General features: G+C 55.0%; 1 protein-coding gene across 2 annotated transcripts in view; it reads left to right on the top strand.

Moving 5' to 3' along the window:
• The window catches only part of NBAS (NBAS subunit of NRZ tethering complex), a 253,645-nt gene extending 237,172 nt beyond the window's left edge, over window positions 1-16,473 (top strand). For both annotated transcript variants that reach the window (XM_053666925.1, XM_037151717.2), the window contains 3 exons: window positions 200-344; window positions 6,539-6,667; window positions 16,035-16,473. In XM_053666925.1, the coding sequence (XP_053522900.1) occupies window positions 200-344; window positions 6,539-6,667; window positions 16,035-16,310 (550 nt within the window). In that variant the 3' untranslated portion in view covers window positions 16,311-16,473. The remainder of the gene's footprint in view (window positions 1-199; window positions 345-6,538; window positions 6,668-16,034) is intronic.
• Window positions 16,474-25,641: the final 9,168 nt, after the last annotated feature.

The following is a 25,641-nucleotide window of genomic DNA, read 5'->3' as shown; positions in this document are numbered from 1 at the left end:
ACGCCGCAGTCGGGGAGCTCACCTTCCTCCGGAGACTTCCCCTCTTCTACAGGATGGGCTTGAAGGACCACATAATTGCATTATGATTACAGTTTGTCCAAAGCATTCTACTTAGAAAAGTGGGATTCTTTTCTACTTTAAAATTTCTTATCACAATTGTTACCACTTCAGCCATTTCCAATGCCTTGCAATCCCTTAGAACGAGCGTGACGAAAAATCCTTGGGTGAGACTCGCTGCAGGGATGCTGACCAGATGCACAGCAGAGCCCCCGGCAGGCCTGGGGAACGAAGTGCTGGGACTCTGTCGCTCTTTATATGACACCGGTCACATGCTCCCTGCCCAGGTGGGTGCCCTCCTGCCGAGTCCCTCTCTCCTCCCGACTCTGAGGTATGTGCGGGGTCAGTCTCTGCATGTGAAGGACATCAGCTCCCGTCACGGGTAGGGACTGGGACACGTTTGTAACGAAGACGAGCAAAGCCAGAAGGAAGCCGTGAGGGCCTTTTCTCTGCATGGAGCCGACTCTGAAGCAGCGCCGTTCACACCCGCGGTGCAGATCCCAGCTCTCACTGCCTTTGGGGCCCTTCTACATCTCACTCAGGTTTATGTCCCACTCATGTCCAAGGGGGCGTGGCCAAGCACCAGGTGCCTCTGTCCCCGCTGGACCGGTTGGAGTCGCAGGAGGAGGCGTGAGCACACTCCTCTGGGCAGGCAGGCGGCCGCTCTGGTTTTTACCTGCTTTCTGACATCGCTGTAAGGAGATTGTCAGCAACCTCACTAGTTATTCTGAAAACTTGCCAGAACACTCAGCCACCTGCATTTTGACCTTACTTCTCCCTTCGATCCCGTAATTGGGCTGTCACAGAGGCATTCGTTCTATACGTAGGTGTATATGTACGTTTGTGTATTCTAAAATAAGTACATATTAATTACAGCCCCTGCTGCTGTGGATCCGACCTCAGCAGTGTGTCATTTGAGTGGTTTACGTGTTTTGGTTTAAGCATTTGGATAATGGCACTAAACTGATCAACTTGAAAATAAAATTGTAACTGTGGCCCTCTGAATCTTCATTTTACTCACTGCAGGAGAATATTCTCATTCCGAATGTGCATTCAATGAATTGTTTTCTGAATGAGGGACTGGCTGAGTGTTTTTGTAATTGAACTTTAAAATATTTTATTTATTTAAAGAAATCTTTCGGCCATCAGAATGACAACACCCTTTAGTGACACGGAAGTGCCAACCCCAAAGGTAACTCCCTCTGCCTCCCCTGGTGCTCGGTTGGCCGGTGTCGGCCACTGGTTTCCCCGTGGTCTGCTCTGCTGTGTGTACTGTGAGCCCCCCGCAGGGTGGGCACTGCGCCGTCTCGCCCCCGTCTCACCTGTCACCAGGTTCAGCACGCTGCACAGAGTGGGGCCTCAACACAGCCTGTTACCCTACAAGGGAGGCACGATGTGAGCATCAGGGCTTCACCTTGGCCTTCATTCACCAAAGGCCAGCACTGCTGGGCCAGGGCCACACGCCGGCCGTGCCCACTGTCAGCTCTGTCGGGTCTGGGTTAGGAAGGTGTTGCTTAGGTCCTGTTGTTACTACGTAAGAAGCTGCTGGTGGTGGCAGGAACTGGTGGTTGCCAGCCCTCTCGGGCTTTCCTTTCTGTTGTCTCATTTAACCTTGGCCTCTCCTGTGAGGAGCTTCCTGGATCCCCCCTGGAGGCTGATGAAGCAGAGGCTCTGAGGGTGAGGGCCCTGCTCCAGGCTCTCGGGCAGTGGAGGGCCCCGCCCTCAGACCAGGGCTGCGGCTTCCATTCTTACTACGCTGGGTGTATCCACACGGAGTGTCTGTCTGATGCACCTCGTTGTGAAGTTTTATTGTCGGTCCTTCCCCTTCTCTGCGGTGTTTTCCTCTGAGTGGCCCGTGGAGTCCGGGTCTAGGTGGTCGGGTCTAGGAGGAGGTGGAAGAGCGTTAGGATCTGCATCGTTGCCTAGAGAGCCTGCTTGTTTTTAAATGTCCTCGCTGGTTTGGTGTCACTTACTGAGTTTTCCCAGGTAAGGAACAGAAGTGAGCCCAGACCCCGGCCACTGCTCTCTGACCCTGCCGTGCCATTCACTGCCTGGTCCCGGCTCAGAAACAGTCAGGCACGTGACCTTTCAGCAGCTGGGAGGGAGTGGCAGGTAGAGCCGAGTGTCCGGTACACAGTACGTAAAGTTCAGGGAAGCCTCCGAGGACGCGGAGGGACAGGCGTGCTCGTCTCCCTATTCACTGATGTATAACACGTTTGCTTTCTGTTTCCTGTTTTTTAATACAAGGAATTAGTGAGTTAGTGCTTACGTGAAAAGGTAAATAGCTCTAGTGACTGAGCTCCCTGATACGGTCCTCTAGCCAGGCTGAGCTGTGGCACTTTAACAAGTAGAGCGATACGCTGAGTTGATTTGCGCTGGTTAGGTTTGAGCTCCGAGTCATCTGATGGTTGTTCCTCAGTGTTTGAAGGTGATCAGAGTAGAAGGCACAGTGCCATAAGCATGCACGCACTAGGGCCCTCCTCACACCAGCCCCTGGAGAGGGATCTGCCTGCCTCTCCTCACTAGGACCGGGAGCACCTGAAGGGCAGGTGCAGTATCGGGAGCCCTCGTGATACACGAACCGTTCTGTTCCGGACGGGGCCACAGCATGGTCTGTGGCCCGAGCAGGCATGCCCTCTGGACCTCCACCGCCTGGCCCCAGAAACAGGGGCTACACTGGGGGATCTCGGCGCGGACTGCTGTCTGTCTGCTTGGTGAGGTCTCTGGCCCACAAGGAGGATGAGCCGAGGGTCCCTGTTTACTGCTTCATCCATAGCAGCAAAGGCTTCCTGCTTTGCTCCATAGACTCCATAGTCTCCTGGGGTGAGGAGAAAGGTGTCAGGTCGGACGCCATTTTTAACTAAGTCATTATCGCTTCTCTTTTCTAAGGTGATGAGATGAAAAAATAATTATTATCAAGTGAGTTTTGTTGCCACAGTGACTTGCTTTCATTTTCCATATGCTGTCTCAGCGTCTTTTAATTGGGTACATTTACAGATATTTCTCTTAGGAAAGCATGATTAGAGAAACTTTGTGAATGTTATGTGCCATTTTTATTGATCACTAAATGTACTCCAGTGTGAATTAAAATTGCTGCAAAGGAAGGGACATTATTATTACAAAATGGAAGTGTCTTATTAAGTTTACTCTACCGCATTTGAGAATTTCACAGTGTAATTCAGAGTTTCATAGTACTTAATGTCACAGTGCTGGAGGTGAAATTAGTCATAGCCCACTGTTTTGTAAATCTAACCAACCCCTTTGGTCTGCCCTACTCTCTGAAACAGGAGGTGCAGTTTCTCTTGGTCTGTGACAAGGACTCCGCCCTCACTTCCCATCCCCCACATGTTCCCACGTTAGAGCTTCTCCGTGACCCGTTAGACGGTCTTGTGGGGATTGCCTGCTGTAGCTCATGGTGCTTGTGATTTATTGGCCATGATGGGTTTGCTGATTGAACACATCGGGAGAAAGTCACTGTTGCTCACAGGTCACACATCCCTTCTTGGCTTGTATCCATGGCAGGATATTGAGCAACCCCCGGAGTGGGTTTAGGTAGCGTGAGGAGTTGGCACAGAACAGGCTCTTGGTGTTCATACAGCAGATGTGGACTTCCAGGTCCCAGGTCCTTGGGGCTGACCCTGAGGGGCCGAGGTCTCGCTGAGGCACAGCATGAGCTGGAGTCGCAGAGGCTGTGGGCAGGGTGTGGGCATTAGATGCCCAGCTCCGGAGTGAGCCTCATAAGTAACCCCCAGCTCCTAAGTCTCATTGTGGTGGTTCTCGTTCATGACCCTGATCATCAGGAACTTCACTTTTGGAATCCAGTGACACGCATGCACCCCTGAGCGTCCCGTGCCCCACACTCCCGTGCAGGCCTGTGACACCTCAGGTGCTGGAGACCCCAGGATCTGCAGGAAGGAGGGTTGGATGAAGACAGGTGGATCATTGGCTGGACCAGCCCTGCTTCTCTGACAACCTTCAGCCGCAGGCACCAAGCCCCCAGGCATTACCGTGGACCAGAGTCCGCTCTGGGCCCAGCCCCCACCCCACTCCGTTCGGGGCCTCCCCGTTGTTCTGTGTCTTGATGGGCGCACAGGCCTGAGCCGCAGAAGTGCCCCGTGTGGTGTTTGGGGTGCTCTTTGCCACGTCCCCCTTTCTGCAGCTCCCCAGGCCCCTCCTTCATAAGCCTCCTTAGGGAACTGCCCTCCGGCAGCTCAGGGGAAAGTACCTGGCAAACGCAGCGCAGTATTTAAACCCAGAACCTTTAGCCAAGGGATCAGAAGTAGTCAGTTGCTCAGGTGAAATGAAGTCCTCCATTCCCAGGGTGGCGGGGGCTGCCCGCGGTGGCTGTCTGTGCGTTACGCCTGCTCAGAGGAGACTGCAGGTTATTTAAGTAACGTTTCCCCAAAACTCAGGTCAGCCGAGTGATAGGCTTCATCTAAATATTGTAAGTTGCTGAGAAATGCCTGTTTGCCAATTATTGATAACTTACCAAATAAGCAAAGATGAGTGTTAAGAAAAGAGGGAATGACGTATCAGTGTTTTCAGGTACAGTATACAGTTATAGTTTTCAGGTATAGTCGGAGGGGGGAGAGAGAGAGAGAGAGAGAATCAGCCTGTGCAGGGCAGTGGTCCTCAGTCCTTTCAACAGCCCTGAGCCAATTTGGAATACAGAGAAAGAAAATATTCTTGCCTTCAGGTGAGGCAGGCAGGCAGGTAAATGATTAGAGTAACTCAAGGAGACAGCCAGACAGCATAGGAAACATTTACAAAATACTGTTGTAATGGAGGGGTGCCCGAGCTGGGGTTTTCCGGGGCCTTCTGAAGCCGAGATGTAAAGAACTGAAGGGCCCATCAGACAACAGCGGGACGAGCAGCCTGTGTGTGAAAGTGCAGGGGTCTGAGAGGGCCCCACTCGAGACGGCTGCACCGTCCAGCACGGTAGCCACCGGCCACGTGTGGTTATTAACACTAAACTGAAAGTATGTGAGACTGAACAGAGTTTAAAGTGCTGCTCCTCGGTGCCAGTAGCCACATCTCAGTGGTTCCCTGCCCACGTGTGGCTCGTGGCTGCCGCGTCGGACAGCGCAGACCCAGACGTTCCATCCTGGCTGACCTGTCTCCTGGGAACTTGCTCTCTGAGCAGCGTGCAGGTGGGCATGTTGCTGTCACTTTGGAGGAGGTGGGGGAAGGGAGCAGGTTGGTGAGTGGCCACTGGGCTCACTTGTCATGCCTGGGAGTGTGTACTTCATCATCCCAAAATTTCCTGCAGGGTTGGGCATCCCAATGAGAAATCTGCACCTCCCTTTGGCCCAGAGGCTGGGTGAGACACCCCCATGTCCTCTGTGCTTTACAGCCCACACGGCACTTTCCTGAGTTAGAACCCGTAATGTTGGAAGTATGATGTTGCCCAGCCTTCCAGTGTGAACTGTGAAGGCCTTGCTGGTTCCCAGCAGAGACGTGTTGGGGAAGAGCTAGAAAATACGGCCGTTACTGGAGTTCCAAAGAGTCCATTGTCCTAAGCTGCTTCTTTGTCTGCCCATAGAGTAATGTCAGTGCGCTAGGAAGATAGAGATTTGAGTTTTTCTTTTCTGGTGTGCTACAGTCGGAGGGGAGAGAGAGAGAGAGATCGAGATCAGCCCCGTGCAGGGCAGTGGTCCTCAGTCCTTTCAACAGCCCTGCTTTGGGTGCCTGCCAAGGGCGAGTTCACTGTCTGGTGCCCCGTCCAGAAGTCCTGTTCTTCGCGCTGCAGCCCAGGCCCCAACACGGAGGCAGCGTCTGATGCACGGGCAGGAAAGCCCCCATATGTGCTTTCCATTCTTTTCTGCTTTCGTTTCAAAGGAATACCATTTGTTATCTTCCGTAAAAGCCTGCTCTCTGATGACAGGTTCAGCCAATATAATAAAGAGCTGGGAATAAAATTCAAATACATTTTAGTTTTTCTGGACCACAGATAGTTTTCACGATGATGAATATCTTAAGTATCAAGCATTCAGTTCACCTTGACGTCAGGATTATAAACAGCCTTTTAAATATTTAACTTGCTGATTTCCTTTGTTGCAGTGGATGATAACTAGATATTTGATAGTAGGAACAATGGGTAATAGTTTTTACTTGTTGTTCGTCTAGTGTATGCCGAGTCTTGATGTTATTATTGATTAACACTCACTCTCATGTACAAACACTGCAGAGTAGATACAATTACTCCACTTTATTCACGAGGAAACCAGGGCTCTGAGAAGGTAGGAAAATAACCGACAGGCCTGCATCCATCCGGTGGGGGACTGCGCAGCTGATAAAAGCAATGTTAGAGGGAAACCTGGGAGCTTGGGAGGGTGTTTACCACCCGCTGTGAAGCGAGTGCAGCAGGTCCCACAAGTGCTTTGGACACACAGGCGCTTACAGAAACGGCTGGAGACACAGCCGGACAGCGCTGGGGGCGCCCACACTTCCTGCCACTCACCTGGTTGCCCTGTGGTTTCAGTGCGTGAAGGAGCTGTGTGCGCTGCTGCAGAGCCGGGGCCTCCTGCTGCCGTCCCTGAAACTCCTCCTGGAGAGCCGGGACGCGAGTCTGCACACGCTGGCCCTGGAGCACCTCGCCGCCGCCGCTCAGGTAAGCCCAGCGGGCTCGGCCCTCGCGTGTGGTCCACAGAAACAAGTCACAGCTGTCATTCTCTGAGCGATGACCTCGACTTACCTACGACTGCTCTGTCCACAGCAAGGGCTGACTGGAGTCGCTGTTTCTGTTTTGTCTAAGAAGAAGATGTGTGCCTATTTAACAAACATTTACCAAACCAGACTCGGTGTTCGGGTGCGTGCAGACTGTAAATCTGATGAAGAAAATGTCAGAGCAGCCAGGACTGGGGGGGGGCCTGGACCTGGGCACTTGAACTTTGGGTCGAGGGAGCTCCTAGCGTTCTGCACGTTTTCTGTGTCTGGGTGTGTGTTTGGTTGCCTACCTACTAATTAATGGCGAGAGAGTGGGTCTCCGGCTCTGATGCCCTCCGGCGGCCTGACCTGGGGGTGGTGTACTACAGCCAGGGCTGCGCTCTCTCCCCCAAGGCTGATTAAGGAAGAAACTTTCACTTCCCTTTTTAAATTTTACAGTTCAGGATTAGATAGCTCAGGGTCGTGTTTTAATGAATTTGCATCACACGATTCTTACCGAAGCCCTCCGTAGAGAGATCATCCTTTCATTTGAAGTATTTGTGTGCTTGTATTATGTCTGAGTGAGCGGGTGCTTTTTTTAAACCAAAGAGAGTGTAAGAGGGGACCGTGGAGGGGAGGAGAAGCCTGGACCAGAGGTCCTGCTCGCCACACCGGAGAGTGAGGACAGCAGTGGAAGTGCAGGCACGACACGCACGCGGTGGGAAACACGCACGACCTTGTGGTTGCGTGAGCCTCGCAGGGTGCCCTTGCACCGACCTGGGCAGATTGGCGCTGCCTGCTGCTCCCCGGCTGCCGTCCTGAACAGTATGGGCACCGGTAACACAGCGGTGAGCATCTGCGTATCTAAACACACCTACCCACACGAAAGGTGTGGTACGAATGTGGTGATGAAGATGAAAAACTAACCGGTTCCCCTGCGTAGGGCACTCACCACGAATGGTGCCTGCGGGACTGGGGTGGCTCTGGGCTGCGCGGCGAGTGACCGTGGAGGCCCCACCTCACCGACCACCGCCGCAGGCTGCACAGTCATCGTGTCCTGCACTGCTGTCCCCAAAATAGCAAGGGGTTAGATCCGGCACAGGACACAGTAAACGCAGACGCGTGAAGCGGCTGCCCAGGTATGAACGTTTTACAGCTTCGTGGGGTGAAAGTGCGCTCTAAACCAGCCAGTGGCGTGGTCCCTTGGCGTCCTTACCGAGAATCGGGCATCCTACGTGATTGTGAGTGCTGCACTTTACACGACTGGCAGTCCTGCCGCACGGCACCACCGCACACGCACCGTGGGAGGGGTGCACCATGCCACAACGCTGTGACGGCCACGGCGTCACTAGGCAACAGCGATTTCAGCTCCATTGTGAAGGTACTGGGCCCCTGTCGGACAGATACGCAGTTTGTCACTGACCCAGACGGTGTCATGTGGTGGCATATGACTGTGTCATCGATATAAAATTCTGTTAATGGTGAAAGATTTAGAAAGTTGTGTGTGTGCTCACAAGAGCAGAACACAACTGCGTGTGGAAACAGTTGTGATAACAAAGGGAGGGAAAACCCAGGGCCTTCATTCGTTTCGGTGTGTTTCGAAGCATTGTGGAGTGTACGTGGGGGGTTGTGAATCCTCTACGTCATCGCTGAGAGAGGTCACGGCAGGGGCCTCTGGAAGCTGAAGTGGGGCATTACAAGAAACTAAGAATTACAGTGAGATTACTTTTAACCTATTTCTTCTTGTAAAAACAGGAAATTAGGTGGAAGGGAAAACTGAAGAATAGCAAGCTGCAGATTTCCTGGGCTTTTTTCCGCACCGCCACCCTGTGCCGTGTTAAAACCTTGCCGAGGTGCGCCCACGGGAACTTGCCGTGGGTGTCTTCGACAGCAGACGGTGGCGTATTACACATCGCCGCTCTGTGGCCGTCCTGCGTGTGCTCTCTGGTGCACCACGGAGTCGCGTACACAAGCGCACCAGCTTTTAGTTTAAAGATTCTTTATCTCAGATGCACGTCTCAGAACCACAGCCAGAACTGGAGTTCCCAAAGTGCTAACTAGACTTGCTCCCAACACCCCTGCCCCCGACACACACACACGCACACACTCTCTCTCAGAGTGAGAAGCCACATGGGCATGGCGCATGTGGTGTTCTGTAAAAACTACACCACCAGGTAGTTTGTAACTGGCACTGAGGTACCCACGGCATTTTTGTCTGCACGTGTGATGTAGGACGTAATGCCAACACTCTGCCGTTTTGGAACTCCCCACAGACCGTGGGTGGTTTGCCTGCGGTTTTGCTGCTCATGCCCACGACGTCGGTGGTCTTGTCGGTGGTCTTGTCGGTGGTCTGCAGCTCCCCGGGCGTAAATTGCTGACGTGAACCACTCACCTACCTCCGAGACCCTCGCTTTCGGGTGACCTGCCCCCACTGCATTGAGCATTCACCTTAGGCCGTGTCCTTTGTGACCTTAACCTGTGTTCACAGAAGTGCCGAGCATCTTCAGACATTTTGCATCCTCCAAAGAGCAAAAGTTCTGTGGTTTTCCCATTTTTAAATATTTTTAGCTTTTTATTTTGAGACCATTTTAAGCTCCTGTTCAGTTGCCGTTGGCTCAGTTGCCCCCAGTGGCCAGGCCTTGCACACCTCAGTGCGATGTTGCACCCGAGGCCGCGGCATCGGTGCGATCTCTGGAGCTGTCCTGGTGTCGCCGTGTCACCTGCATTCGGCTCTCCACGTGGCGTGTCTGTGTGCAAAGTCCTGTGCAACATCACCACTGCAGGCACAGCGCGGAGCAGCCGTCACAGCGTCCCTCCTGCTGCCTCTGTGGCCACAGCCACCTTCTCCCTCCCCTCCCTCCCCGCCTGGGGGGCAGCTGTCGGTCTCCCCTTCATTTCCCCCACCCCCCACCCTGTCTCTGGAGGAGCTGCTGTTCCCCGGTTCTCAGGCGGCCAGTTCACTGGGCCTTTTCTGCAGGCTCTTATCTGGCTGTTCTTAGGTTGTGCTTGGTATCGCGGTGGAAAATAGAAAGCGTTTGCTTTCTTGTTTTATTTTGCTACTCACTCCATTGATTGGATTAGCTGGAGTTCATCCCTAATGTCATTGGCTGTCAGTGGTAGTTCCTGTTGACTTAAAGAGCAAACACCGGCAGCGGGACTCCTGATAGGCAGGCGCTCTAGTCCCCAGCGCAGGGATCCAGGTGGAGAAACGCCCACCTGCTTGGCGAGGGTGCGCAGTGTTTGGCCGGTCTTGGGACCCTGACCACTGGGCTGGTGTTTACAGAGAACAGGGCGGCGCGTAAGGGCTGATGCCGGCGCTCGTACTGGCTTCCCCTCCCCGCTTTTCAGAGATTGCAGACCTCGGGTTGAGGAGCTTTTTACAGATAGACAACAGCCTTTCCCCCGGGCTGTGCGTAGAAAGTCCTTCTCAGAGTTCCCATCGCTGGTGGCTGATGCAGGCCCTGCGTGGCGTGGACGGCCAGGCCGCCCCTCCATCAGCCCAGTGAGCGCTAGTGCTCGCCTTCCAGGTCAGTCCTCTCCGGGAAGGACGCCCTGCTGGTGGCCTGCAGGCTCACCGCGTGATTTCAGCCGGGTGCAGCCTCTTGACTCATCTCGGCAGAGTGAGCAGAGTTGTGTCTGTAATAGTTTCATGCACTGAGAATGTCCCGTTCTGCAGCGCCAGATCCGTGGTGGCTTCGACGCCGTCACTCTTCCCTCTGGCGCTGCTCAGTGGCTCTGCCCCCCAGCCCCGGGCTGCCGTGGGCTGGCACGCCTGTTAACAGAATAACTCCTGGGGTTCGAAGGAGACTTTGAGACCTTTAGCACCTAATGAAGGGCTTTTCCCTGATTCCAATAATAACCACCATCTTCTAGAAACAGCTTCTTCGTGCCAGGAAATGTAATAGACACATCCTTGTGTTACCGTCTCAGTAACCCTGTGAGAAGATAGCGTTCTGGTTTCACAGATGAAAACCCGAGGCTCAGAGGTCACCCAGCTAGGGAGCAGCCAGAGCTGAAATTGAAACCCTGATCCGGCTTTCAAGCCTGGACTCAGCCATACTGCTTCTTTTAACGTAACTAGGCAAGATATATTATACTGGAGAAAGGTTATCTCTGCAGAGAAATGAAATTGCTGAAAGCATCTTGAACCACATAATATTAGCTCTGTGAAGGACGAGAGCAGAGTGCAATGAAGAGCTTACCCAGTGGAAGGCTTCCTTTCCGATCCACTCAGTCCCCAGGCCCTGGTCAAGCCCAGCTGCCCCCAGAGCTGCCAGTCCCGCTCCCCAGGTCTGCAGCTGACGTGTGTCCTTCAGTGAGAGTCTGTTCCCCTGTAGAGGTCCCTCCGTGTCACCTTCCCCATGCTCAGAGTCGCTCAGGCGCCCTCCTCCTTGCCCTGGAAACAGGGAGGCTGGGCTGGGCCCTCGCAGCCTCGCTCGGTGTCTGCAGAGTCCTGTGGGTCCAGCCCTGAGGTCAGCTGGTGTCCTTCTCGGGGGTCCAGACCAGGTTAGGGGACAACGATCCAGTTAAACAGGACAGGTGAGGCTCCAGAGGCTGACTACTACTGAACGGACCTCTTTCTGCAGCTACCGTTCTTTGGCTTTTTTAGTACTGGCTCTTTTTCTCAGAATTTTGAGCACATTGACTCATTTTTAAATACCTCTTCAACCTGAACATACGTAGGCACGGTAGTGGCACCCCTCCGCAGTGCCCCTCGGCCTGGAACCGCGCATCCCGACGAAGGAACCTCCTCTGGCGACAGGCAGACATTCCCGCAGGTTAACCCAGCATTCTTCCAGACAGCACGGGCGTGTGCCTGGGTCACTTAGTGTGACCAGACGCCTGGGCGCCTGCTCCGCACCCTGGGCCCTGTGTGCGGGAGCGAGGAGTGGGGAGGGTGTTTGTGCAGATGACAAGAAAGAGCGTCTGTGTTCCACGGAATTGTCTCACAGGGGGGTGACACAGGGCACGGAGGAGTTAAGCAAAGTGTGGAACCACCAGACTCAAGACGCTGACGTGGAAAGTTTGGTTATGGTCATATTGGCAGTTCAGCTTGGAATTCTGAAGATTCTCTTCCTGTTGTTAGCTCACGAGCCAGATGATTTGCCCCACTTTTGGCTTCCGATGAGGGGCACTGTTAAAGCCCCGGCCAGGCGTGAGACTGGTGGTGTGCTGAGGATGGAGTCCGAACAGCAGTCAGATAAACGCAGAACACAAAAAGTCATCCACGGGCATTTTTTCTCATTCCAAGTATACACTTATGTGCCCTTTCATTTTTCTGCCCTATTGTTGATGTAGTTAGTAGCTTTTATTAGTAACAGTATATATAACAACGAGGCAAATTCCTTCCCTGGAGTAAACAGTGCAACAACATTAAATAACCCTCCTTGAAGTAATGGAAGTCAGGCCCCGCGCACATTCTGCCACTGGAATTTCAGCTCACCTCGTTACCATAATTAACTCTTAGCTTTGGACAGATCCATAGAATCACAGATTGTAATTCAGAGAAAGTCTATTACCTGGTGTTAAACCAGGAATTAAGCAGATAACATTTTAATGACTTGGAGGACAGTAGAGTTTTGTGCTTGAATAGATTTCTTTCCCAATATCTGCAAAGTTTCATTCATTCTCAAAAATTAATCCCTGACACACAGAAAAATCACTGATGGAGGTGGCGAGCTTTGTGATATACGTGTGCCTAAGCCCTCATCCCGAAATGCCTTACTCCTGATTTGTGTGACTGTACCAACTTTGGCCGTGTATCATACTTGAACTCTGTATTTTGCTAAGCACTTAAAAATCACAGGTTATCTCGGCCCCCCTAGGTGGTCTCTATTTCGGGTGTGTAAACGGAAGGCCCGCGAGAGCATCCTTAACAAGGTCACGCGGCAGTTTGGGGAAGCAACCAGGATTGGAAGTTGGTCTCCAGCCCCAAAGCCTGTCTTCTTTCCACAAGACCACGTTGCCTGTCCCTCTACCGCAGAGTTATTTGATCGGAGGAATTAAATTAGCGAATTTAATTAGCGAATAAAGTCCTCCTGGACTCGTCTCAGAGTTATGTCAAGTAATGCGACCGAGTCCAGAATGACAGAGCACACTTTCTTCTTCACGCTCTCAAAGCGCCGCTGTAGCTCATGTCGGGGCGTGTGATTTTTTACTGACTGTACCGAAGTAATTCCTGACTGATTAAAAAGTCAGATGGTTTTCAGTGTCAGAAAACAATATACAGCAGATCCTCCGAGGAGTTACAACTTCTAAACTTTAAGCAATGAAACAGATCGTAAAATACAGATTCTTTCCTTATGATATAAAATATAAAGCTTCTATACAAGAGCAAATAAGCCAAACGGTGTTGTAGACGGATCAGAACGTTCACTAGGACTGCAGTGAGGGGCGTGTTTAGGTTTCCCAGAGAGGCCGCCATCGGGTGCGGGGGGAGCAGCCTCGTCTCCCCGCGGCCTTGAGCACCGTGTCCTCCCTGACTTCCAGGTGCCTCCTCCAGCGCTCGTGTTGGCGGAGGTCCTTCCCAAACCGCCTCTCAACGTCTGTACTCTTTCATTCTCTCTCATGACCCAAATGTACACAGAATTGTTATCCACATACTTCCTCTGTACGTGACAATTATAAAGTCGCCACTTCCGTTCTCTTGAGAAGCTAACCTGCTTTCCCAGACCACTGCCCGAGCTCTGTGGGGGCCGGCGGTGCCTGACCCCACTGGAGCACAGGGGCCTGCGAGTGTGCCAGGGCCGAGGGGAGACGCCTGCCCTGCCCCTCCCCACCTCCCAGCCTGCCGGGCACGGGTTCTGCGTGTCCTCTTCCAGGGCAGGGGCAGCTATTCAAAAGGCTGGGCGCATCCAGTGGGAAGCCGGTTTTCAGGGCATCCTGGCACTGGAGAGCAACGAATGGAAGGAGGGTGAGAGGGGCGGCCTCCGCTGGGGTTGCAGAACCGCTGGCTCCGCCTCCACCTGGAAGAATCCCTCCCTTGCTCGGAGTCCTTCAGGCCTCCAAAGGAGGGCCAGTGAGTAAAGAGAAAGAGTCACATGGGCTCCCAGCCTTGAAGACTTATTCAGGGCAACAAAGAAAGTATTACCTCACAGTGCTCGGATTCTGAGCCTTCTATCCATGTGTTTTATCAAACATTTGCCTGCAGCATCCTGGCACACACATTTCTCCCGTGGAGGGAGGGCTAGGTGGAAGGATTCTTGATTTTTACGGGTGAACCCAAGTAACACACACACAGTAACTCAGATGCTGTGTGCACATGCACTCGGAGGCAGCAGTGTGCAGTGGAAGGACGCGAATGAGCTGTGGCATTTCTCAGTCATTCCCGGGGTCACCCCACAAACCTAGCACGCCTGCTGGGGTGTGCTGAGCCCCCAGCACTCGGCCCTGTGATCCTGGGCGTGGGGGCTGCAGGTGTGAACAAAGGAGATGAGACCCCCTCCTCTGCAGGAGCCCCTGTGCTGGGGGGGCCACAGCCAGCAAGTGAGAGATGAGGGCACTTTCCCAGCTCACCATGACCTTGACCCCACCGAGCCTGTTTTGTCATCTGTCGCATAAGACTGGAGCTGTCTGAGTGGGGCGTTTCAAGGCTTAGAGAGGAAATGCTTGCGAGCACTGGGAGTAGACACGGTAGTGATGAGGGCAGCCCCAAGGGGCCTTATACGCAGGTTTCCTACCTGCAAAGTGAAAGAGGAAGGAAACTGGGAGGAAGAAGACACATGGAACTCACCGGCCACCCCACCGGTGCGGAGATTGAAAGCTCGTTTCCTTTTGAGCAGAAATGCTAGTCTTTCGTACCAATTGCTTTTGCTACCATCTAGCCTCCCAAAACAAAAACCAACCAAATGCCCGATCGAGTTCACCTGCATGTCTCCCTGAGTCAGAGGTGGGTGCGCTGTGAGCGCAGGTGCTGCAGAATGACAGGCAGAGAGAAGACACCTGGGGTTGGCAGGGTCTGTTCGGTTCCGGGCCCACTGTTCACATTCCCTGCGGAGGCCGGGTCCTTACCAAGGACTGCGGTCTCCAGGCACGTGACAGGGCTCAGTCCTGTCGTTCATTCGGCCTGGTAGCAAATGTGCAGTGAACTGGATGCTGAAACAGAAGGGTGATGGAACCTCTGGGCCCGGGGAAGCTCCCAGGCTGGCGAGGGTACAGGTGCAGAGACTTCTGGAATACAGCATGAAGGGGCACACATATACTGTGTCTTGGAGTATGGGGGAAGGAGGAACCCGCTTGGCCAAGAGATTTAGAGAAAATGTCACCAAGAAGCCGTCACCGGAGCTGACATTTATGGTGGGTTTTGAAGGCTCACCAGGTTACAGGAAAGACAGGTGCCATCCCAGTGGCAGTGGTTCTTACCCTCAGAACTTCTTTTGTTTTATTCTTGCACCCGGCAGATGCAGTGACCTCCCCATGTCAGTAGCCTTCCCTCCTGGTCACAGAGCGAGTGGGAACGGCTCACTGTGTGCGGCCTGACGCATCCGGGCCCAACAGTCGTGAATGGGCCTCGAAATGCCACAGTTCCGAGGTTCCTACAACCAGAACTATTAAACATGCCCTGTCACGGGTTGTTTTGTGACACCACAATATAAGAGTGACTTTTGATAGGCATTAGTGGTGACTTGATTCCTTCCAACAATACGGACAATATAGAAAAATAGCGGCTAAGTGTCAAAGCCATGGAAAACCATTCGTAGACTAAGAGTATAGGACTAAGGGGACAGTACAGAGAACACACAAGCCTAAAGAACCCGTGAAACAGTTTGAAAAGGTGAGTTTGGTGCTAAGCTTTCTAGACCCTTAAGTAAGAACAAGTTTTAAACACCTCCTGACGCCATCTGTTTACGTCAGGGGGTTGATGGATGTAGGCTTCCCTGGAGGACAAGAAAGGTGGTCCCGTTCTGAGACATTTCTTTTTTTTCTTGTGGATCTACGTACGGGAGAGTGTGGGGTGTGAGCCAGAATGAAATGGTCAGTGTGGTTGTGAAAGCCCGGGCTTGGTTCCGATTCTGGCTCCGTGACTCACTGACCACGGCACGAGGCGAAGTGCTCACCCATCCACAGAGCTGAGTCGGGAGGACGCAGTACAGAAACGCACGTGGGTGTTTAGCACGGCTCCTGGCACTTGGTTTTGGGGAACCAGCCTGCGTCTCCTGTTCAAGGGAGACAGACCTACACGTGCTTTTTGTAGCAGGCGCTGTTAACCTGGGGAGAGGTGTTTATGGGACAAAGGAAAAGGGTGGAGCCTAGCAAACCAGCAGAGTGTGGTAAGTCTCCTGGTGAGAAGTAAGCGGCTCCAGCTCACGTCTTGCCTGTCTTATTTCTTGAAGGTGAATGACTCAAACTGTGACCAAGAACTTCTTTCCCTGCTCCTGGATGCCAAGCTGTTGGTGAAGTGTATCTCCACTCCCTTCTACTCCCGCGTCATTGAGCACCTGTTGGCCAGCCCTCAGCAAGGGCGCTGGGACGCGGAGGAGCTGGCCAGACACCTGCGGGAGGCAGGCCACGAAGCCGAAGCTGGGTCGCTCCTTCTGGCCTCGAGGGGGACTCACCGGGCCCTGCGGACGTTCAGCACGGCCCTCAAGGCGAGCCAGCACTGGGTGTGAACGCGCCGGCCGTGCCCGGGCCCACTCGGTCTCCAGTTTCCCACGTCCTGGTGGACAGGAGCTTCCAGAGCAGAGTGCTGTTCCCAGAGGCCACACCTGCACCTGTTGATTGCTCTCAGCGGTCCCAGCAGATTGAAATAAAGATATACATGGATGATGAGCACGCTGCTGTTCGTACATACTTTATTACTGACTAAGGGAGGGTCAGCCCTTTCTCCTGGTTGCTGAACTGCCTTTTCTGAATAGAATGTAGTTAAAGCACCTACGACCGCAGTCCACACCGTGCGTGTGGTGTGGGCCGGACCTTGTGAGAAGAGGAGCACGTGGGTGGGACGGTTCGTGGTTGGGGCCGCGGCGGATGCAGGAAGGATGGACCTGGCGGGTTCAGGTCTCAGCTTGGTTACTCGACCTCCGGCAAAGTCCTCCACCTCGCTGAACCTTCCTCAGCCCGTGTCAAATGAGGGTCATACTGTCGACCTCCCAGGGCTGTTGAGTATGTTATGTGATGCTGTGTGTCTGAGGCTCTGTCACACACAGTAGGGACCCAGGAAATGTCCTGCCTCCTTCCCCCTCCCAGTGTGACAGTTCCTGAGTTGAGATCCGAAGGCCCCAGCCACACAGCACCAACACCTGAGGGTGGCCCACCCAGCTGGCGGTCCCCACGCTTGCCAGCATCGCCACGTGAAGGCTGACACATCGGTGTGTCTGCAGAGCCGCTGACCCAGCTGCGTGGGCCGACACAGCCAGCGTGCGCACTCGTCAGAGGTGGCACATTGGGCTCTCCAGCTTACACATGGCCTGTCACAGTGTGGGCGTGAGTGGCAGACGCCCTCAGGAAAACCGGCATGGGAGGCTGTCGGGGCTGGGACCCTGGTGCCTGAATGCAAGGCCAAGCAGGGGCTCAGGCTGCGGTTTCTGGACTGGGCTCTCTGAGAGGCTCCCGTCACACCCAAACCACGGCATCAGCCTGGGCAGCGTTGGCGGGGGGGCTCGGTGGCTACGGGCCATCAGAGGGCACTGCGGATGCACACTGGTCTTCGCCTCGACCCCAGAGAAAACTCGGGAGCGGAGGAGAAAGGGTGGCCAGTGATTAATAGGAAGGCTTAGTTTAGATGGAGGAGATATCACACAGGACAGTTCTTTGTCATAAGGGATGATTTTTAATTAGTTTAAGCGACTTGAAAAGACTGCCTCTGGTCGGTTTCCATACTGTGCGGTCAGTCAGCGGGCTGAGCATGTGACAGCCCGCCTTGGTCTCTGACGTGCTGGGGCAGCCAGGCGGTCTCCACATTTCCCCCACACCGTCACCAGGGCCACGCACACCTGTCGGGTCACCTCGCAGTCTGTCATCATCATCGTCCCCACTGGCTTCCCCTCACGTCCACTCCTGCGGGTGCAACGGCAGAGTCCTCTGCTGAACGGAACAGTGTTGGGAGACTTACTGGCCCAGGAGCGCGCTCCCCTGCCTCCTGACTGTGTGTCTTCCCCAGGGCTGAGCTCTTTGCCCGAGCCTTCAGCAGCCCCCGGGATTGGAAATAGTTTGCACAAGTCCTTAAAATGCTTCTGAGGAAAGGGGTTAGCATGATTCCAGGTAGGGAGCATCTGTCTGGACAGACCCATGAGGCAAAAATGCCCATCAATTTGGATGCCACCAGCTATACCAGATGGCATTAGTCAAGCCACTGCCTACTGGCAACTTAGGTGTTCTCTAACCTTACAGCTAATTTTCATCATTTCAGGGGATTGGACACATCAAGCAAGCAGAAATCTGAGATCTGTATTAATGGAATCCTTTGGGAAAGTGGACCCAAGGGTGAGCAGTCGGGAGTGAGCCTCGGGTGTCAGGTAGCCCCGATGTGAACATGAAGACCTCCAGGTAAGTTACTGCTTCTTCCTGGCTCTCACTTTCTCATGCATAAGTGGGGCTAACGATACCTTTCAGGTATTGGCACTGTGGCAACCCAGCCTATCCTGGGCCCTGCTGGAGCCCTGCTCTGCTGAGGGGTTGCTCCCTCTGTTGGTGGTCCTGGGCCCTGCTTCAGCTGCAGAAAGTCTCCCCCGAATATACACCCCAGGCTTTAAGTGCATGAATTCATTCAGTACCCCTGATAACCTTGTAAGGAGATGAGGTCCCTGGGGGATGAGTAGCCTGCCCAAGGACACGAGGCTGGTAAGTAATAGAATCCCAGTGCAATCGTAGGTAGTCTGGCTCAGAACCTGGCCTTGGCCACCGAGCTGTGGTAACTGCTGACATCGCAGCCCCACAGGCCCCTCTGCTGAGAAGCCTGGCGGAGTCTCCTGGAGAGCATTTGAGTGACACTGTGCTGTATTTTCCCCTGCTCTCCCTTCCATTCATGGACCGAATACCGTGGCAAAAGGCGGCAGCTGGGAAATGTCCTTTGACTCTCAAACTGCCTGTTGATTGATGTCGCCAGCCTCAAGGCGGGGCTCCTGCCATCTTTGCTGCGTTCCTGGGCTCTCACCCTGGCCAGTCCAAACTCCGCCACGTGTCACAGAAAACCTGGCACCTTCGCGTAACCTTCCCGAGTGCTCCCAGTCTCCCAGAAGTTGCCAGCGGGTCTGAGCACCGCTGACTTTCTCTGCAGACAGTTGCTGTTATTCTAGCATCACCTGGCTCACTAAAATGAGGTCGCACGCCAAGGACTTCTAAGGTGTCAGTACCCTCTGCTTCTGAAAGTCCTCGGGGCCGGTGGTTAACAGTCACAGCTGCGCGTTGGAACCGCCGAGGACAATTACTAGAGATGCCCAGGCCCCCACCCCAACCCTGATGCATTGAATCAATTCCTGGGAGTGGGGCTCTCACAGCCAGTCGGGGGAACCAGATTTATGTCATCAGTGCTCATCATGTGTCAGCCACGCCTCCGTCCACCTGCCTTGCGTTCCGAAGCAAGTGAAGGGACCTGGCACCTTTGCCCCTGCCAGTCCCGTTCTGGAAAGGCCGGGGAGAAAGCAAGGGGCTGGAGCGCTTGGTGGGGAGTGACCGGTCCGTGCCAGCTGTCTTTCCAGGGCCTCGCCTGGGAGGGTGAGCAGGAGCCACTGGGAAAGGAAGGTGGCGATGAAAAGCCCGCTGTGACCTGCGCTGCTAAGTTCAGGTCTGCAGCTGAGGCAGCTCCGTGGTGTGTGGAGTTCCCCTCACCTGGAGAACTGGGTCTTATCGTTTGGGGAAGAAAACTCTTCGTCATTAATGCGTCAGGAGGGCGTTCCTGTGCAGCTTTGCCCTCGTCTGTGGAGAGAGGCTGCGTGTTTCTCCAGTTAACTGTAAATGCTGAGGCTTCGCATTTTCGTGGAGCTCCAACAGCTGGGGATTCTCTCTCTCTTCCCAGTAATGCCGAACTCATTATAAACTGAAGATGGCTTAGAAAACGAGGAAATGGGAAAACAGGCCGCTGGGTGCTGCAGGGCGTGAGAGGAAGAGGAGTGGGCTCTCACTGGAGCCCCCCGTGCACTGGGCTGTCTCCACGGGGGCGGGGCAGATGCGCGGCTGGGTTTCCTGTTGTCCTAAGGAGTCCAGGGTCCTTAGACTTGAGCGTCACGCTGCGCAGCGGAGAGCTGTGGTACCCGCTCACAGCTCTGAGCCTGGGATGACGCGCATCAGACTGTTGGTTGTAAATTGGAAAACTCGGATTTTTTCTTTATCCTCACCCGAGGACATGCTGATTGATTTTAGAGGTGGGGGGAAGAGAGGGAGACAGAGGGGGGGAGACACGTCCATCGGTTGCTCGTTGTATGCACCCTGATCGGGGACCGAACCCGCAACCTAGGCACGTGCCCCAGCCGGGAGTGGAACCTGCAGTCTTTCTGTCTATGGGATGGTGCTCCAACCAGCAGAGCCATACCGGCCAGGGCACAGCTCGGATTTGATGCTGGTGTTCAACTGCTGGTGTCTGAGTTTCCCTCCCCCGTGGCGGTCAGAGCTCTGGAAGGGGCTCGCTGCACAGCGAGTGGATTCAGAAGCCATCGCCCCCAACAGTGCCCAGCGGTGAGAGAAGCCACTGAGGCGTGTGATTCAGGTGGTCCCGGCAGGGTCCTACAAGTGAGCTAGCCAGGTGCGTGACCCGCTGCGGAGGGGTGTGTTGGAATTTTCCTGCTGTGTGGGTCACCCGTGGCCCGGCTGACGGAATTGGCGTCTTGAGAAGCAGCGAGCCTGTTGCGGAGGCAGCGGGGCCGGGATGGCCCGGCGGGAGTTAGGGATCCGGGTGCGAGAGCTGGTCCGGCTGATGGGGACCCTGGGCAGCTTCGCTGTCCTGGCCTTCTGTGCTCCTGTTTCCTGCAGGCTCCCGGATTCGGAGGGGAGCGCCTCGGAGCCTCGGGGGCGGGGAGGGTGTGTCCTAGGGAAAAGCCGTGGGGAAGGCTGGTCACGAGCATTAACCTTCTACACAAGGGGGGCCAGGGCGTGGTCTCTAAGATCCTGAGGTGACTTCCCCAGTCTCCCTCCAGTCCTCTCTTTGGCACTTAAATTGTTGAGGTCTCCCCACTTCCCCTGAGCTGGACTGAAGGCCAAGAGACCCGGACTCAGAATTCTGCCTTTCTGGGGGGAGGACAGCCACTGGGGGCGTGAATCAGGAGGCTTCACCGGGCAGGCCGAGCGGCGTGGACCCCCAACTCAGCGCCCACTCGTGGGCAGCTCCTTGGCAGGATAAACAAAGCCTTTGACGTCATGTTTGGGTTGGTGGCTGTTTTCACGTAACACGCAACATCTTTTATAGGCAATCTTTTCAATAACCTTGATGTGTCTAACATGCCTTTTGTAGGTCCTGGGGGGGCTCACGGGTTAAACGGTTCTCCCAAATCACAGAGCCAGTCGGTGACAGAACTGAGTCTGAGCCTCGTGGTCTCTGAGGCTCAGACACCTGTTTCCAAGTCCCAAGCAGTGTGTGTGTGTGTACGCGTGTTCTGTGACTGTACGTAGACACCTGCCATCCTGCTCTCTGAGAGCACCTCCTCCCACGCTGGGGCTCCAGATACCGACAGGGTCCCCTGAGGGCTCCTGCCGGGGCCTCTGTCACCCGCAGCCCCAGGGGTTGAGAGGTGCCACCAGGCTCCTCCGCCATTTCCTGGGAGACGGCCCTGGTTTCTCAGGGTGTGTGTGGGGCTGGGGTTGCTGAGAGTCGATTTTTAGTTCCTTCGATCTGGTCCCACCTGCTCTGTGACTAGCCGCTGTTCCTGGGAGCCTGGGACGGAGGGACGGTGCCCTTCCCTGGTTTGAGGCCTGGGGGCATCCCTTCCTTCCGCAAGTCGTTGTGCCCCGGGCTGGGGCCGGCTTAGCACCCGTGCTCACCTTGCCCAAGTCCGTCTCTCCTGCCCCTCCGCACATCGTCTGCTTTCATTCTTACAGCTCTGGGAGGAGGCGGCGTCAGCTCCCAACTTCCAGGTGAGGAAACTGAGGCACAGGCAGGTTAAGTCATCCAGCTGGTGGTTCCCCATAGGGCAGGGGTTTCCGACTCATTTTCACCGGGGCCACATCAGCCTCGCTGTTGCCTTCACAGGGCCAAAATAATGTTAGGTCTGTGTAAATGTAACTACTCCTTAACTGTTAGGGAGTCGAAATTACATTTGGCCCTTCGAAGGCAACCCAGAGACTGACGTGGTCCCTGGAGGTGAATGGCTGCCTGCGGGTGTCTCCGGAGGAGAAAAGTCACCCCTCAGCCCTACCCCCAAGCCCGTTTCCTCCCTCCTTGTTCCCGATGCCTCTTCCAAGGTGTGGATGCTCTCAAGTCGCAGGAGCTTCGAGGCCCAGGGTCCCCCGAGGGAAGGCTACATGCCAAAGCTGGGGTCTCCCAGCGGCAGATGGTGCCGGGCGTGGGTGGGGCCGCTGCTGACGACTCAGGGTGGTGGGAGGGGTGGTGGTGCACCCTCGTGACCAACCACAGAACGGGCGCAGTGCCGGGGCCTGCGGGAACACTGATCAAGGGACAGACACACGGGTCCCCTTCTTTTTCTTCATGGTCTGTGTTTTTCTGCCCACGGGTTGCAGTCTCCGCTCCTGCGTCCGGGCCTCCTCCACAGCACGGGGCACCCGCGTGGGCTTAGTTTTCATGGCTTGGCCACAGAAGAGGAAGGGGAGCCCCCCGCCCGCCCCACCTCGTCCCTAGTGGGTACTGGGGACCAACCCTGCTGTCCTAGGGTCAGTGCTGGGCCAGCACAGCAGGAAGGCAGTGGGGGCGGGGCCTGGCAGCGGCCCCACTTCAGATCCCCTCTAGAGAGTGACAGGGAACAGGCACCTGACGGCCCCGCTGGGCAGAGATGGGCGGCGTGTGCGGCAGACACAATCCCCCAGTCCGCTGTGCACAGCTGCTTTAGAGGGAGGCGCAGGTTGGGCACCGGGGCCCGGCTCTGCCCTTTGCTGTGCCCGCTGCCGGCACAGGGCTGCCCCTCTCACGCTGTGACCTTCCTCACTCTCAGACTTGCTGAAAGGGAGAGAAGAGCATCCCCAGCCCCGTGGCCTTGTCATTCCTTCCAGGAACACCTGCCCGAGTTGCCATAGCAACGGGATCGCAGCCCTGCTCCTCTGTGCCCGGGCTTAGCAGCTCCTCACCGTCTGCTCACCACAGTGCTGCACAGGCTTGTGGGGGCCGGAGAGGTTGCCCGCCAAGGGTGATTGCTGCCCAAGCTCAGGGCTGCTGGCCCTGGAGGAGGCCTGGAGCTCCTCTGTCCCAAGGGATCAAGGTCACCAGGATCAGTGCTGTTGCTCAGGCTCTCAGCTTACTGGATGACCTTGCAGGGTGGGGTGCAGTGAGGTCCTACCGTCTCCAGGCCCCCCTCGGGGGGGGCTGCGTGGCGGCCGTGCACCAGCAGTGGGGTTATTCGTATTCTTCGTCACAGCACTCCTCACAGGTACATGGCACCCTCCCAGCCTTGGGCCCTCAAAACAGTGGCGGAGTACATACTGTTGTCCTCATTTTAAGATGAAGAAATAGAGGTGAATGCGGGGTCAGTGACATGCCCAGAGCAAATATGAGGGGCAAAGGTGGGAATGGGACCTGGAAATTGTCCATCCCGGTCCCGTCTTCTTCCCTTCCAATTCCTCTGTCCCACCTCCTCCCCCCACACCACAGGCTCTCAGGACTGTACCTGGGCTTATCCCGGACACAGGCAGATCGGCTCCCATCTGGAGAGTCAAAAACAGGATGGGGGCAGCTTTCTATGCAATATTTAGATACTTCTCCTCTGATGGAAAAAAGGGCACCTGTGTTTCGTGGCCAGTTAAACTTGGGGCCTGGTGGGTGTCAGAAGACCCTTGGGAGGGGAAATCTGGGTGGTGATGGTGTAGTGGGTGAGGAAGCAGAGGCAGGTGAGGGGTCAGGGTGTGAAGATGCTCAGCACAGCTGCCGGGAGCCCGGGGGCACCGTGCAGGGTCTGTGTGGGGCCACCTGCCTGGTCTGGAGAGTTGGGAGGGGTGCTTCCGTCCAGGTGTGTTTTCGTCCTCTGCCCACCCAGGGGCCGGAACCTCCTTCGGTCAGCAGGTAGAGCCAAGCCTCCGGGGGGGCCCTGGGCCCACACCAACTCGGACCTGAAATCAGTCTCCCCTGGTCACTGGGTGGGTCCTGGGTCGTGGCTGTGGGAAATAAGGGTCCGAATGTGAGGTGACTCCGCCCCCGGACAGCTCACACTCAGGAGGCGAGATGGGGTGGGGCCTATTTCCCGGGATGGGCACAAGCCAGTGCGAAGCTCTTAACCTGAAGATCCAGTGGGTCGCACGGATGGACTTCAGAAGGGTGTCTAAGAAATCTGAGTTTCCATGCACAGTGTACAGAGTAGATGGGGTGGGGGGGAGGGGTGTGTAAGAGCGAGAAAGAGAGAGGAAGAGAATGTGCACGGCTTTCCCTGGATTCCCAGCAACCCAGACAGGTCAAGGGACACTGCATAAGGACCTTTTGGAAGGTAACGTAAGTGCCTGGATTCCTAAGTGTTTGACTCCAGCACGTAGCATGTGCCTAGAGAGATGGCTGTATCGGTCCGTGAACTTGAACTGCACGGGCCAGATTAGCTTCCCACACAGACAGCCGCAGGAAGCAGAAACAGACTTTTTAAAAACCAGCCCTGCACCCTGTGGCTGGTGACCTGTGACCCCTGCCCTGTGGGCGAGGTGCCATCCCTCATCTGCCTCTGGTGGGAGGCCGTGGATGGGGGAGTCCGGGCCCCACGCAGCTGCTGTCCCGGTCGCAGCGCACACGGTGACGTCTTTCCAGAACTGCCTCCTCTCACCTCGGCCGGCTCAGGTCAGGAACAAAAAGAACTAGGAAGGCAACATATTTGGGAGCAGGAAATGGTTGCTCTTTGTGCTTGTCAAGCGTCCAGTGAGAGTCCGAATAAAACTCAGCACTGTGAAAGGGAGTATGAACTAGAAGGCGCTTTTATCACCCTTAGTTCTGCCTTGTTTGAGACACTTACCTTTCCATCGTGAAACATAAACCTTCTGTGTGCCTTGGCACCAGGAAACGCCTGGCGATGAGTTGTTGACTTCGTCTCGTAGACCATCTGGGCAACCGAGCCGGGGTCTGTAGGAATGCTTACGCAGTAGAACAGGAACAGAGAAACCGCTGAAACTTTTTCGGCAGTCATTTTCTGCATGCGTGGCAGTAGCTTCTGCAGGAAGAAGAAGAGAGATTTACTACGTCTAGCAATGCAGGGCCTTGCGAATGTCGGGCCATAAAATGCAGCGTCTGGAACAGAGCCTGGGAGTTGGGGGGCTCTGCTTGCTGGGGCCCCGGCAGGGCACCGTCTGCCCCCAGGTGCAGAAAAGGGCTGCCCAGAGGGGCTGAGGGACATCAGCAGGGGTGTGGGGAGGGGGGTGGCCTCCGCTGTAAGGGTGGTGGTGGCAGACACTTCTCACCTGGAGAAGGGTGGGTTAGCGGGGACCCAGGACCTCTGCCGCCTAAGTCCACGGAGCTCGCCTCTTCCCCCCGACCCCACGGCCTGCCAGGCTTGCTGATCAGTGATGCCTCTTTTCTTGGAGAAACATAGAAGCTCTCGTCGAAGAAGTAAAGGGACGGAACTGTCAAACGTCATTATTAGGTCCCTACAATGGGCCAGTCAAGCTTTTAGGCACTTAACATATTTTTTCCTAGAACTTAAATTCATTCTGGCAGATAAGATTTCTGTCCTTATATATAGGAGGCAAATGGAGTCTTGGTGAGACCAAGTACTGCCCAAGGGCAGTCGGGAAGGGGAGTTAGGGGACTGAGCCCAAAGGTTGGTGCTTTTCGGCTGCATAGTGTTGTAATATTTTAGAAAAGTAATTGCTCTTCTGCAGCGAATTTGTAACATTGTAGTGCACAGCACCGTCCCTAGGAATCTCTCAGTTCGCTGT

This window comes from Artibeus jamaicensis, unplaced genomic scaffold (assembly GCF_021234435.1).
Source record: "Artibeus jamaicensis isolate MK-2021 breed Jamaican fruit bat unplaced genomic scaffold, CSHL_Jam_final contig_465, whole genome shotgun sequence".
In the NCBI taxonomy this organism is placed as follows: domain Eukaryota; kingdom Metazoa; phylum Chordata; class Mammalia; order Chiroptera; family Phyllostomidae; genus Artibeus; species Artibeus jamaicensis.
The sequence above is the reverse complement of the archived record's forward strand: the minus strand, read 5'-3'. Positions and strand labels throughout refer to the sequence as shown.